At 37.7% G+C, this 15,974-nt stretch overlaps 1 protein-coding gene across 1 annotated transcript; it reads left to right on the plus strand.

Annotated features, from left to right (window-relative positions):
• Positions 1–922: 922 nt before the first annotated feature.
• Positions 923–4,286, plus strand: LOC110892901 (nodulin homeobox-like). Its single transcript, XM_022140037.1, has 10 exons — positions 923–958; positions 1,825–1,965; positions 2,076–2,120; positions 2,509–2,592; positions 2,685–2,810; positions 2,899–3,105; positions 3,281–3,400; positions 3,488–3,568; positions 3,659–3,796; positions 4,026–4,286. Exons 1-10 carry the CDS (start codon positions 923–925, stop codon positions 4,284–4,286), a joined length of 1,239 nt encoding a protein of 412 aa, XP_021995729.1.
• Positions 4,287–15,974: the final 11,688 nt, after the last annotated feature.

Genomic DNA, 15,974 nt, shown 5'->3' on the forward strand with positions numbered 1-15,974 from the left:
TTCACCCATAGTGACCGTCTCAATCCCTTGAAACAAGAGTTGTTCTAGACTTAGAACATTCTTGTCTAGTCTTGGTGCATAACTTACGCACGGGATTGTCTTATCCTTGCCGTCCACCGGCACTCTCACTTCTCCTATTCCATGTACAAAGGAAAAGTCTTTCATACTTTCGTTCGTCACAACCCCGAAGTGTCTCTTAAAACACTTAAACAAATTTCGGTTTCCCGTCATATGCGTTTTAAACGTGGGATCAACAACCCAGATTGAATCCCATTTACCCCCGCAAGTATCTTTCACAGTATAATCACTTTCAATTGGCAACGGTGATAACTTGATATACTTACTAGGGCAAATTGATGCGATGTGGCCGAATTCCTTGCACTTGAAACACCGAACCCCCGGTTTTCTCGGCCTACCCACTGGTGCATTAGATTTCTTCCCGGACTTCTTCACGAAACCCTTTTGAAACACTTTCTTTGGAAACTTTTTCATTGGTGATTTCCCGGTCCGCATGGTTGGCTTCCCCTGCGCGTACTCATCCACTTCCGCCGCCCGGCCGCACTCTCCACTACGAACAAAATCCTCTTCACCATAATCGGTCACCACCGATTTCCCTTTGTTTCCACGAACCCGGTTTTCTTCTTGATCACAATCCCTTTCGCTTCCTGTTAAACCTTTGGCTCTGATACCAATGTTGGTATCATCGTCATCGGAAACCCAGGACCTTTCGGAACGGATGGTATTGTGACCACACATACAATCGTTTACGAACAACCCACAACAATCACAGTACTTCATGATGAATTGAACGAAAACAGATTTGTAAATGATAACTAACCGAATTGAACTTTCAATGAAACTAGAACTTGAATATGATAACTTGTAAACACACGTTCGAATACAAACTGACTGACTGAGAACAATGGATGTTGGCAGCGGCTTTATAGGCGATGAACAGGTATGTTCCACAGTCACGTCGTTTCAAATAGGGGATATGACGTTTCATGAATAACCGCTCTGGCGGTTATTTAGTTTGGGGACATACCGGTTCGCAAAGCTTGGCCCAAACCCATTTGTTCTAACCGCTAATACCCTACTGGACATAACAAGCTTGTTCGACCCATTTACATGTGGCCTACGGCCCAAACGAAATAAACATAAACATACTAAAGTTTTGACCCATAATAACTAGACTAAAACAAATAAACATAACCGGGCCGAGAGGCCCATTACTTGTACTCGGATGGACTTGGTTAACGTAACGTTCTTCAAGTAACGGTGTGGTTCCATATACAATTATCAAAGCCCGGACAGTGAACATGATCAATATAGAGATTTTTGTTTCCGAACTCATTTATTTTATTATTACTACTTTTTTCACATATAACGTCTCTTTTGACCATTTTATCTATTGGTATGCTAAATCATAATTTTCCAAACATTTAAGCATCAATGGATCATCATATTACAACTGATTGTTTGATTATGGTTATTAAATTAATATCATATAATCACTCTCAAAACACAAATCCAAACATTTCCTTACATCACTCACTCTTTTCACAGTCACCTATTAGGAGCAACTTTAGGTAGATATATGATTCATCTAGTGAGTTGAAAGTATGTAGATTATACATAATCATGGTTATTGGCTAGTACAGAAAAAATAGATTTCTATTCAAAATGATTGCGATTATAGGCTTGTGACAGTTGATTTATATTAATTGTTTTAGTGATGTGACTGTTCAATTTATTTTCAAATAGTCATAGAGTTCTATTTTCAGTCCATCTAACTCATTGATGTTCACATATTCTGACTTGTAGAATACTTTTGAAATGCAGCAACTTGATTTATTTTCTGCTGTCAAAAAGCTTCATGTATTAAGTTCTAAAGATCTTGGCAAGCTAATAAGAGATGCCAAAAATGGTATCATTAAATATACTATAAATGGATCATCTTTTGAGGTAGGTAGATTTTATTTTAATTATAATTTTAATCATTTATATTATTTAATTATTCATAAAACTTTGGTGACTGTCTATTTGTAAATCTGATTTACATCTTGATGTTTCAGATAAATGTGGAAAATCTAGGAAGACCTCTTGTTAAGTGGTTTAAAGTTATTGCATACTCTATGTGATATTGCATCCCACCACTCAACACTTGCGCGGGTTAGTAATTTTTTTTTTTTCAATTTATCTATACCACGGAAACAAACATGCTTTCTTATTTTGTACAAGAAAGTCTTGCTACCTGATTTTGGTACTTTTTGAAGTCTTTAAACTTGTGAAAATATACGAAAACGTCCATCAACCAATTTTGGTATATCAAAGTCCCTAAACTTGTCTAGAATGCACATAGTTATTTAGTTAGTTTCAAAAGTACGCACATGTGAGACAAGTTTAGATGCAGTTGGAAATAATTGTACTTATTTTACTTATTTTCATCTGCTATTTTCTTAAATCTTTTGTCCTTTTCATTTCAGTAACTGATTTTTCATGCTGTAGGTTTTTGTTGAAGATATGGTTGTACAAGAAGAGATGCTTAATTCCATATTTAGCATGATTCGTGTTCTTAGTCAGTTAGGAAAGGTTTAACTCTTTTCTTTACATATTTTTTTATTTTTTCTTACTTAAAAAAAAAAATTGTTAAGTAGAACTGAAACATAACTTTGGTGTTCCAGAAAATTAATGGTCTAAGCCAAATGGTCCTGTACTCAGCGCTGTTGTCTAATAGTATGTATTTACTTAAAGCCTTCATTTCGTCAGAGTGGAAAGACATCGCTGATGTTCTACTTGCACATCCTGAGGTGACACAATCTTTATATTTGCATTATAGCTTTTTGTATTGAAATCTTTTGTCGAAATGGGTGGCTGATGATTACATTTGTTTGTCAGGTTGTCGACTTCACAACGGCAGCTCTTACTGCTGTCCGTTTAACTATTAATCTTCTTCAAGCGAAGCCGACAACACAGTGTATTAACTCTCGCATGCAGCCCAATAATGAAGTCTACTGTCTCTTCCATCTTTGTGAATCTTCTGTGCAGTTTATTCAATCACTATGCAAACAACTGTTATTTCGGGAGCGCCTCGTTGAAAAAAAGGTCAAATAGAATATGGAAACGAGTCAAATGGGTCAAAGGGTTGAGCAAAGTTTTTTTTTTCTTCTTCTCAATGCTTAAAACATCCTAAATCATTTACATAAAAAAATATATTTTCTGAGCAGAATAAACATTTTTCCAATATATTTAACACTGATTATTTTATGTTGTTCTCCAGGAACTATGTGGAGGAGGTGCTGTTTTTCGGTTGGTTCAAGACACCTTAAACCTGCCACAGCATGATGATCCATTTCTTGAAAGTGTGGTTAATAGGCTTAAAGCAAAAGTTTTATCTATCGTAAGCCCAATCACGTGTAGACATTGTCGTATCATGTTTTATTTTGTTCAATGCTTTTTTAGTTACTTTCAACGATTCTTTCTCCAGATGCTACTTCTTTGTCAAGCCGAAAGCTCATCTTTCATGGATATGGCTTCCAGCACCCCTCAAGGCAAGGGTTTTGCTCAGGCAACAGTTTTGAAGGTTAACTTCTCAAATCTCTTATAATTTAGATTTTTTGAAAATTATTTCTGCTTATACATATACAAACTTCTTTAGGTGATTGAAGAGCTAGATATGATGTGTGATGGGGATTTGAAAAGCCAAACAAATGGACTTTTGCTAATTAATGCAATGAAGCTAACAGAAGTATTCTCTGGTGCTTCTGGATTCAAAACTTTCACAGTCCATAACTTGGTAAGCTTTTATAAATATGTTTACTTATTTGTAGGGCTGCAAGGGAATGTTCAGCGAACTATTCGTGAACCATTCAGCAGGAAGTTCGTTTGTGTTTGTTCGTTTAATGAATGAATGAACACGAACAAGAAATTTCTTTTGTTTAGTTAAATGAACGAACATGAACAGAGGCCGTTTTGACCCAAACCAACTTTGTCGAATTTGTAACTGTTGTTGTACATCCATGCAGACAGAACTTTTGACCCGAGTGCTTTCACAGCCTCAAAGAGAGTTCTTATCCACTTGGTGTTCCTATGATCCTGAGCCTGCTGAAGAGGAGATTGTTGTGGATTTTAATCCCACATTAGCAGCTGGACATGTATTGGGTTTGACCTCAGAATTCAACGTCCAACATTCTACTTGGAGTAACTGTCAGGCTCCTCATGTTGGGAAACAAGCGGTCTCAAAGAATCCCAACAACCCTCCCAAAGCTAACAATAGAGAAATATAACTGAACACAAGAATATACGTGGAAACTCCAAAACCGGAGAAAAACCACGGGCCTCTAGAGAGAAAGATCCACTATGCGACAAATTTTTACAATCACACAGACTAATCTCCCCCCGCCCAATTACAACCACACTTCTCCGAAGCGTTTAACCAAAACCTTCCTACACTCTAAGACAAGAGAACTAGAAAAGAAAGAAAGAACCAAACACTTCAAGTGTATTTTTGGTTGGGGCACTTTGAAACCAAAGCCTTGGACTCCTTTTATAAGCTTGTAGTCCTCCCAAGCTTTCATCCTTATCCTTGCACCGATGTGGGATGGGCACATTTTTCATATAGCCAAAAACCTAACAAATCTCCACCTTGGATATATGAAAAAAAACAACCACATCAAAGGAACACCGTCTTCAACCGACGATCATACTCCACCATAAAAAAGTATCTCCACTTAGAATAGACCATTCTAAGAATTTCTTCTCGGCACATGTTGAAAAACCTGCTGAAATTGTATGGTGCAACTTCCACGCTTGGCATACTCGGAAGTTCATCAGCCATCAACATCAATTTTTCACTACACATCTTGCATCTATGCCAACCCAATGCCCATGTGTAAATCCGTGAACCCGCTAACAAATTGCATCCCCTTTCATGGTAGCGCGGGCATACCATAGGGATGACATAACTTCAAAAGAAATCATCACCGTCAACGACGGCGACATTGTTAGCTGTCTTGGAGCTGCTTGCCGAATCTGCTCCACCTGGACAATTTCTCTTGACATGCCCAGACTGTCCACACTTCCAGCATACAGGAATCTTCTGTGGGTGCTTCTTCTTCCCGTTCCCACATATTAAAACCGTTCCTTCTGACGAAGTATGACCGCTACTACCCAGTCTTTTCTCTTCAGACAATAGCTTCTCAGTAACATCCGCATACTTCAGGGTCTCTTTCCCATACATCAGAATGGGCTTCATATGCTCATAGGAAGATGTCAAAGATAATATGAGCCTCAGTGCTTTATCCTCATCTTCAACCTTCACTCCAATAGCCTCCAGTTCTGACACGATATTATTAAGAACACTTAGATGATCTGAAATTTTTGTATCTCCATCCATACGAAAGGTATGAAACTGTTCCTTGAGATACAACCTATTTGAGATGCCTTTGCCTTGATACAACTGCTCAAGCTTCTCCCACAAATCCTTTGCAGTTGATATCCCATGCACATTTGCAAGAACATTCTTTGCTAGACACAAACGAATCGCACTTGCCGCTCTCAAATCCAAATCTTCCCATTCTTCATCATCGTCTTTACTGGTTCCGCTTGAATCCTTGCTTGAAACAGGGGTCGGTTTCCCCCTCAACGCCTTGTGTAACCCAGATTGAATCAACACATCCTTGACTTGAACTTGCCACAAACCAAAGTTGATTCTTCCATCATATTTCTCTACTTCGAACCTTATGGGACTGTATTTTGACATCGTATCCGTATCTTCAAAAACAATATTGTATACTAGAACACCAAGCCTATAAGCAGTACACCCAACAAAGGATTCCCAGGAAAGAGAGGTGGGTACAATGGACACACTTAAGTACCAAGTCTTTCCTAGCCAGAACCTTCCCAGGATAAAATGCGTATATCCGGCTCGCGTATAATTCTACCATATACAAACAGTCAACCGAATCAACCAAATCCTCGTTTCTTTCTGATGTGGAAGATCAGACTAAGCTGCAACCACAGAGCATACTACGAACCTTCAAAATACCACGACACCCTCCAAGAAAATTCGTTTCTGATGTGGAAGATCAGACTAAGCTGCAACCACAGAGCATACTACGAACCTTCAAAAACCGAGACCTCCCCCAAAACCTGGAGCTCTGATACCACTTTTTGGGAAACAAGCGGTCTCAAAGAATCCCAACAACCCTCCCAAAGCTAACAATAGAGAAATATAACTGAACACAAGAATATACGTGGAAACTCCAAAACCGGAGAAAAACCACGGGCCTCCAGAGAGAAAGATCCACTATGCGACAAATTTTTACAATCACACAGACTAATCTCTCAAGCCTCCCCCCGCCCAATTACAACCACACTTCTCCGAAGCGTTTAACCAAAACCTTCCTACACTCTAAGACAAGAGAACTAGAAAAGAAAGAAAGAACCAAACACTTCAAGTGTATTTTTGGTTGGGGCACTTTGAAACCAAAGCCTTGGACTCCTTTTATAAGCTTGTAGTCCTCCCAAGCTTTCATCCTTGCACCGATGTGGGATGGGCACATTTTTCATATAGCGAAAAACCTAACACCTCAAACGCCTTACGCGATTCAGAGGTCATCGTTACTGGTCCAAGTTCTAACCAATCTCACATGTTGTTACCCCGAAGGTAAATAATCTAGCCGATTTTTACATGTGAGCACAAGTTAATGAAAAATTAATTGTTGTCATATATGTCATCACTCCATCAGTATATGCATTTGATACAGATTCTTTTCTAAAGGATTAGTATGCCAAATATTCTGATTAGAATAGAATGATTTAACATGTTCTTGACCAATATCTCTCTTTGTGCAGAGGACAATGCTCGCTTTATCAATGGGTTTCTCGAGTGCTTGCAAAAGGAATCTTCTAACTTACATGGTGGTGTTGCTGAAAGAACAGATGCCGCAAGAAAAAACCTATGTATATATTTGGATTTCAACACTTCCTTCAGCTGATAAGAAGTTAAAGATGCCAAGATGGGTGGGTTGGGTAACGGGTCACTTTTCACTACTGGCCGGGTCGGTTGACCCATAAACACTTTCTTGTGCATTAATAATATTCTATATAAAGAACTGTAGGTCCGTGTTTCGGGATCCAATCCGTGATTTTCATGATAATGTTCATAGATGGAAGAGATAAGAGATGATAAACAAACAACTTTTGTATTAATCCGGTAGTAAACATTACAAGTCGGCCCGATTACATGGAAACCGAACTAATACCAAAGAAGTATACATCCAGGGAGAAATCAAGTGGTGATTTCTCCCGGTGAGGACTCAAACCTCCATTCACTCTCTAGCACACACTTGTGCTCTCACTCTTGTGTTTTACAAGACAAGGTGTTGGTACTTATACCCAAACACAGGCTGCAGGTCGAAGGATCAGACTGACTGGTCGAAACATCATCCTTCGATCAGACAGTCTTCGAAAGATACACACATGCCTCGAAGGATCACATATCCTTCGAGGTCCATCCTTCGATGGATATCTTTCGAGCTCATCGAAGGATATCAACAATCCTTCGATGCCTTATCCTTCGATACCAACATTAACAACCATAACTTATCTTGCAACAACACACGGTCAACCGAATAACCCTCTCGTTTGACCACTTCAAACGAGCGGGTCTATACATGTTCGATAGACCGTTTCACTAACTATTACAATTTCAGCGTAAAATAATAACTAATCTATTCGACAAGCATCGGACACAAAATCTGCATCAACAAATTCCCCCTTGTCCGTTGCTGTCGAATGCTGAAAATGCAACTGCAATCGATCTTCAGTCAAGTATTCAGCTTCTCTGTGTTAACAAATTCCCCCTTGACCGATGATCCAGGTAAGTAGTATCTTGATGCTCATTGTAAAATATTTCCCCCTCAGAGTGCGCGCTTCCGTGTTGAGTGTTGTGCAATTTCCTCAAAGGACTCAATTGACCGATCTTCCGCTGATCTTCCAATACTCCAACCGGCATTTGATAAGGGTTCCATTCTTTAACAACTGCATCAAGTCTTGATCTTCAAGCATACTACCTTGATAGAGATTTCTGGTGAACTGTCTTCTGTAAACCGTCTTTGTGGAATCGACCAAGTAATGCACTTTAATCTTCAGCATCAACACTCAGGAAAGTCAGCTAGACCAAGTGTATCCCTTGCAAGCTCAACCAAACGGCACGCTTAGTTGAACTACATCCAGATCTCATTGTCTCGCCTTTGTGAAGTCGACCACGTAATGCACTACGAATCTTCAGCATCAGTACTCAGGAAGTCAGCTTGACCAAGTACATCGTTTGCAAACTCAACGAATTGAGTTACCCCCAGATCCCTGTAAAATCCCAAAGAAACATCAAACCCAAAACCGAATCCTGCAGGTCTTCAGCCTTGAACTATCAACTTCCATAAAGATTCCCCCAGGTCTTCAGTAAACAGCGCTTTGAAACAACTGTCGACTTTAGATACCTGTATGTTTCCGTGCAAAACCCTTCACGCTGGCTGGAGAATTAATTAAAATCCTCAAATATGTGTCTGTGCAAAACATTCCACTCCGAACCGCTTGTATCACCAGAAAAACCACAAACTCTACCACCTGTGATTGCGTTTAGAAATTTACCGAAGAAATTCAACAAATGAAAATTTTTATCCCCCCATTTCTTTGGTAAAATCTCTAAACCTTAACAGATTCTTTCCACTTCAAAGAAACTGTCGTCAAATGTTCACCAATTCCCTCCACTGAGCGGAACTGTCATCAATCTTCATTGAATGTTCTCGGTTCCGAAAATTCACGAACATGACTTTCTTCTTTGCATAATCTAGTTGAATAAGAACGTCCCCTGGTACCCCGTAGGATCTGAATTGTATCCCTCCAAAGAATTTGTGAACTCGTTAGGACCGGTATTGACATTCTAGGTTCATTCATTCGTTACCAAATGCGAGAATATGACAATAAACAAAAAGATTTCTTCGTTGCATATTCTAGTTGATAAAGAAATTTCGCCTAGTACCCCGTAGGATCCGACTTGTATCCCTCCAAAGACTTTGTGAACTCGTTAGGATCGGTATAGACGTTCCAGGTTCATACGTTCGTCTTCAAATGCGAGAATATGACAATAAACAAAATCCTTTCGAACATTTCCGAATAACCGGTAACAATCATAAATACTGATGTGCGGAAGCGAACATACCGTGTTGATTTTGGCCCATAATAGTCGCGTTACCATTTTTGTCATTGCATCGGTAACCGTGACTACCCCACAATTTTCAAACATCAAGTTTTCATCATCTCTTGTTTTCATCATGCTGCATCACCCCGCGCGCTCCCAAATTCATACGAGTTTTGACGTTGACATTTAGAAGCGCGGTTCAAGTCAACTCCGCAAATACCCGACCCCACTCTGCATCAAAAACCTTTGTTCCAATGGATTTTTTTTTTTTTTTTTTTTTTTTTATAACAAAATATAACTTTAGGCGCTAGATTTTCACATAGATACACTTTGTGTCGACGCGACTCGGCTCGGTTCGACTCGGTTTCGACACGGTTATGTCTGGCTCAAGTCCGACGTCACGACATTCCTCCGTCGTGCGTCCCAGAGTTCGACACGCGAAGCACGGAGCGCCACAAACCCATTCCCGTTTACACATCATCATGACATCATCATGATGATGTCATGATGATGTCATAACATTGACTAAAAGGAAGTTGTTAATCAACACGTGATCTGGGCCGAGAACACTAACAAATATCTTTTTTTTTTTAATTGATAACTGTAGCAGCAGCCGTTCTCTCTCACTTCGAAAGTCAACAACCATCAAATTAAGATCATCACCGCCCATGTGACCAATAAAGTTTGTTGTTTATTGTTTGGGTTTACTGCCCAAGGCACCGCCCAAAAGGGCCAATAACATTTGATTGATTTTTGTTGGTGTGCACCGCCATATGCTTCAATTAACAAAAACAACCTCCTGTGACAGATGTTTCCACAACCGAAGGATATCCTTCGAGGTTGTTGGAATGATTATCCTTCGAAATTGTTGGGGGTTTCGAGCACAGATCTTTCGGTCTCGAAAGATGATCCACAGATCAGTTTCTGTCTTTCGAACAGATATGATCTTTCGAGGTTGTGAGATAATCCTTCGAGAAAAGAATCTTTCGAAAGTTGTGAAATTGACTTTTCTGGCACATGTCAGATCTGGATCTGACACACATCAGCTGCTGTCATATCAGAACTGATTTTTCAAAAAGAACTTGACCCTTCGAAACAAAGAATGATCCTTCGAATCAATGAAGGATAACCCTTCGACTAAAGGACTGATCTCTCGAAAAAGCAACCTGATCTTTCGAAGTTCTTCACATCCTTCAAACTATGAAGATGTGAAGAACATCATGAACACAGACATCTGGGTAAACTTGCAGATTCAATGAAAACGTTTGTACACGAATTTTGATGAAGAAAACTTGAAGATTTAGGAGAAAAACATAAAACCCAACACTCGTTTTATCACAGATCTGAATATTCGGGTTCAGATCTGAGTTTTTCTCATTTTCACCATTTTTACATCTTGAACAAAAACCCATAAAAATCACAGATCTAGAGCACATGTGACTTAGTAAACGGTTAGTTTTACTAAATCGGGCACCATGGCTCTGATACCAATTGTAGGTCCGTGTTTCGGGATCCAATCCGTGATTTTCATGATAATGTTCATAGATGGAAGAGATAAGAGATGATAAACAAACAACTTTTGTATTAATCCGGTAGTAAACATTACAAGTCGGCCCGATTACATGGAAACCGAACTAATACCAAAGAAGTATACATCCAGGGAGAAATCAAGTGGTGATTTCTCCCGGTGAGGACTCAAACCTCCATTCACTCTCTAGCACACACTTGTGCTCTCACTCTTGTGTTTTACAAGACAAGGTGTTGGTACTTATACCCAAACACAGGCTGCAGGTCGAAGGATCAGACTGACTGGTCGAAACATCATCCTTCGATCAGACAGTCTTCGAAAGATACACACATGCCTCGAAGGATCACATATCCTTCGAGGTCCATCCTTCGATGGATATCTTTCGAGCTCATCGAAGGATATCAACAATCCTTCGATGCCTTATCCTTCGATACCAACATTAACAACCATAACTTATCTTGCAACAACACACGGTCAACCGAATAACCCTCTCGTTTGACCACTTCAAACGAGCGGGTCTATACATGTTCGATAGACCGTTTCACTAACTATTACAATTTCAGCGTAAAATAATAACTAATCTATTCGACAAGCATCGGACACAAAATCTGCATCAACAAGAACTTGAAGTGTTAGTTTGTAATCATAAAAACGATATTATTTCAGAAGTAATCTAAATTTTAGAATAAAACAATTTAGAGGGTCAAATGTTTAAAATATTGATGCTTGGTGACTTCAACCTGTTTGACCCGTTGCCCTTTTAGCTATTTTTTATTCGGCTCATTTGAAATAAATACAACCCCAATAAATCCATAATGCGTATATATTTATGCCATCGTTATAAGAAATAAATGTGGTTTGTTTATATAACATCTGTGTGTTGCAGATTCCTTATCAGCTTATGCAGAATCTATGACGCCTAATTATCTACAGGAAGAATATGTGAATGTTCTCAGGTGAATTTTTTTGATCAGTTTAAGTAACTTTTTATGAACTAATGTGTTAGTTATGATTACAAAAAACAATATTATTATAATCATAATCTAAATCTTTAAATAAACAATTTATGCAGTTGTATACATTATTAGTATATATCAATTGATACTGAAATAATAACTTATGAATGATCTCAGAGCACACACGTGTATTTTACACAGGATGTTAGAAACATCATATATTACTTGATTTATTCATTTTTATCTTTTTTATTTAGGTGGTTCATTAGTCAACTGGAGAAACCTACGGCTCAAGAATCCGCTAGCCACAAAGTTATGGTAAAAGCAATTCATATTTCTGTCTGTTTATTGGGTAGTTACAATGCCTGTTTATTGGGTAGTTATGGTTAGGTTGACCCATCAAAACTCTTGACATTCATAGATAATTTATACATTAAATATGATTAGAAAATAATTACTATTATAATCATGCATTTGTTAAAATAAAACATACTTGAGGATGCTATGTGTCACTTTTAAACAATTATGCTAATTTGTCCATTAATCTAAGTTTGCTATTTCAACCCATTTTCTTGTGAATGTGTTGATTCGGGTTGCTTTTAATCTCTAATGGGTCAAAAGCGTAAATAACCTTTTTTACTAAAAAAGGGTTGAAAGTCACCCATTATCATATTGATCCGACTATTATAGAAAATTTTGATGACGAGGTAATCAACAACTCAAATTCTCATTATATATATATATATATATATCAACAATGCACAAATAATCAGTTTTTCAATTAATGTAGTTTGTTTCTGGTGCATTTTTGTTCGATCAACACAACATGATGTACACATGTCGGAACGACTCGATGCGATGGTAATCAACAACTCAAACATGTTATATGTGTGTGTGTGTGTATATACTCTCTGAAAATCGTTTGTTTAATTATGTAGTTCGATGAAGAACATCCCGCTCCAAAGTTGTCAAAGGCTAAACAAGAAATACAAAATGCCTTGTTGAAGATAGAAAATGAGCGACCTGAAAATATTAGGTTATGGGCTACACGATTAAAGGATCTCTTTAATGGCAAGATGAGCCTTGAGATTAATGTGCCTAAGCAGATGTACCCAAGACTTCGTTCGATATCCAAGTTGAATCCATCGAATATGAGGGGATGTTACAGTTTTTGGCGAACGGGTTGCTTGAGGCTAGCTTTTTACATTGGTGTCAAATGTAAGTTTTTTCTTAATATTTTTATTTCGTACATAAATTTATTTTTAAAATAGTTGAATTTTTAACCTTGTAATTTTTTTGTTTGATATCAGATATTTGTATAACATAGTATTTTACAAAATAGTTCCAGAAGACCCTAAGTTGCCTACTTCAATATCCACAAAATAACTGGGAAAGAGTGCGAGACAAATTTTGCAAGTGTAAAAGAACACTTGTTAAGTGTCTACAAACCTAAAAAGGGCATAAAATATTTTCTTGCACCCTTTTTTTATAGGTAATATATATTTTATTGTTTATTAATGTATTCAAGTTAATTTTCTTTATTCTATTACACTATTTTTATACATTTCTTTTTTCTAGCGCCCATTGGGTTTTGTTTATCGTTTCTCCTAAGGAACAAAGTGTTTGGATTTTGGATTCGACTTCGGTTAAGGCCCAAAAGAATAAAGATGATTATCCTCTTTCGAGAGCAATAGAATCTTCTTTTGGAAGTGGACTTACATGGACCATGGTTCAAGTATGTTATGAGTATTATACGGATTAATTCTCTTGTATTTTATACAATTAAGTGATTATTTTAGTAATTGATTTTTTTCTTTTAAATTTAATGCAGTGTATGCAACAAGACGGGTCTTGGGAGTGTGGGTTCATGGTGGTTTGGTTTATGTTCCAGTTTGTTTTAAAGAAGCGATTTCATTTTCCAAACAATGTAAGTATTCCTTTTAGAATTTAGCATGTTGGGGTTATCAATCCGAGTTTAAGGTTGTATTATTCGGGTTTTGTGTTTATTTTTGGTGTTTCGGGTTAACTAATATATGTTATTTGATTTTTGTTTAGATTTGGACCCAGATAACAAGCGTAACACAAGAGGAAATCGACATATTGGTTGAAAACATCATGACACGGTTTTTTAAGATGGTAGGTTGGTTGAATACGTCATGATGTATGCAGTTTTAAGATTGATAGCTTATTGCTATAGGTTAGGTTAGTGTTGTTATTTGAACAAGTTTTGTAAATTTTGGAAGTTATTATATTTTGAACAACTTTTGTAAACTTTGGAAGTTATTATGTAATCGAAAGGTTCTATGATATTGGCTGAGTTTTGTTTATTTTAGTTCTTGCTATGTATACACTTTTCTAGCTAGCCATTATTTTGAGCTCTTCCATTACCCATTATTTTGAGCCATCATTACCCATTATTTTGAGCCAACATTTTGTTTTAGGCATTATTAATTCTGGGCGCCCAAAATCACAAATATTATACCCCAAAATACCACCTGCGGAATTCACCGTGGGGCTTGTGACGTACCAGGATCTAGCCACTAATCACATAGAACTAACAGTACTATAATAAATTCGAAATCCGATTCAACTTGAAAAGTGAAATTCAAAACATCTAGTTAAAACAATATAGGTTCAGCGGAAGCATAATTATTGTTCAATCAATTCAACATCATTTTTTTTTGATAAACATAAGTAAACGTTAAATGTCTACGCAAGTGTCATGACCCATGACCACACCAGCTCCCCAGACTGCAAGTTCCATTCCGTGATACATTTGACGACCTGCAAGCATGCAGAAAAAGTGTATCATGGTTGTCGTGGTGGTAGTGATCATGGTTGTCATGGTGATAGTGTGTAGTGGTAGTGATCATGGTTGTCGTGGTGGTAGTGTGTAGTGGTAGTGGTGATAATAGTAGTACATATAAAGCTAGGCCTCTATGTTTAGTTATGTTATGCCATGTTATACTAGGTATTATATTCTTTGTTTAGTTTAGGTAATATTACATTATATTATATTATGTTATATCATGTGAGAAGTGGAGGGATTTTTTTTGGAACTTTTTCCTCATCTTATTAAGCACGTATTTTAGTCATAGTAGAAGTTTTCTCTCATAATAGACGTTTGTAATTGTATGTGTGACAACTCGAAATTTCAAGGTTAGTACCCTTGGTGTTTTGACTTCCCCGTTCTTGTTTTAATATATCTATTTGACCCGTAACCCTGTTTAGCGTGCTAATATAACTGGTAGTTGTGCATTGTGTGTACGATTGTTCGAGTCTAGGCCCAAATACTTATACGAATTGTGGTGGAGTATCGGCCCAAATCATTGTTTGTCACTATTATTTGTTTAACGAATACTTGTGTGGTTTAGTAAAAATGATCGGCCCATGTCGCTAATTGTTTAACAAACATCACTGGCCCACTTGTTAGGTTTTGGCTTTAAAATACAATTGTGTGTGATCACTCTTTTTGTCTCACAATTGCAACACAACAAACCCTACCTATCTATTGAGTGACGGCAGTAGCAAAACCTCAGTCGAAATCATCATCATCATCACCGGTTAGTGTAACTCTTGTTTGTTTAATTATTGGCTATTAATTCTGTGTGAACACATGTTAATATGTTAGAAATAATACCTGTGCCATGTGATAATAAATTGCAACCGACATTAGTGATGATCAAAAAAATTGCTGATGATGATGCTTGGATTTAATGTGTGTATGGAAACATGAAACATGTGGTAGGTTGGTAGTGGTGTAATCAAAGGTGTGTGATATTATGATGTTATGTGATATGTTAATAGACATACATGTGGTAGTATCGGTCCAATAACATTGAAAGGATGTGGCCATGTGAAATCTAAACAAAGGATAATATGCACACTTATTAGCCTTGTCAGTAAACATGTGCACAAATGATAAAATGTTGTGTGGTTGGGAATAGCGAAACTTGTGAAAGTGGCGGATATGTGATTGTGTTATGTGTTGAACATTGAGCTATGTAAATAGGGGGACATCATGTCAGTTTTGGCAGTGATGTTAAGGGGTATTAAGGTGGGAATGACCTGGCCAATTTCACATGTGAAACCGCCCACATGCACTCGGATATTAAGGAGGGTTAGACATGGGGCTTTGAGTGGTGGGCTCGCATAACAGGGAATTACAAATGGGGGGTAGAAACTAAGTAGGTTACCTTTAAGCAAACTAATTTTTAACAGAAACGCACGGACTAGGCCTGGGTGTACACATGCAATCTTAATTTGTTATTTTGACTATCAATGTTAA

Source organism: Helianthus annuus, chromosome 12 (genome assembly GCF_002127325.2).
Source record: "Helianthus annuus cultivar XRQ/B chromosome 12, HanXRQr2.0-SUNRISE, whole genome shotgun sequence".
NCBI classification, from domain to species: domain Eukaryota; kingdom Viridiplantae; phylum Streptophyta; class Magnoliopsida; order Asterales; family Asteraceae; genus Helianthus; species Helianthus annuus.

What these genes read in the sequence shown, in the direction of transcription:
- LOC110892901 (XM_022140037.1), top strand. Translation starts at nt 923, where the DNA reads ATGGATGTTGGCAGCGGCTTTATAGGCGATGAACAG. An exon ending in TTCTTAGTCAGTTAGGAAAG is followed by an intron (nt 2,593 to 2,684) that starts GTTTAACTCTTT and finishes TTGGTGTTCCAG; the next exon opens with AAAATTAATGGTCTAAGCCA. An exon ending in TTCTACTTGCACATCCTGAG is followed by an intron (nt 2,811 to 2,898) that starts GTGACACAATCT and finishes TTTGTTTGTCAG; the next exon opens with GTTGTCGACTTCACAACGGC.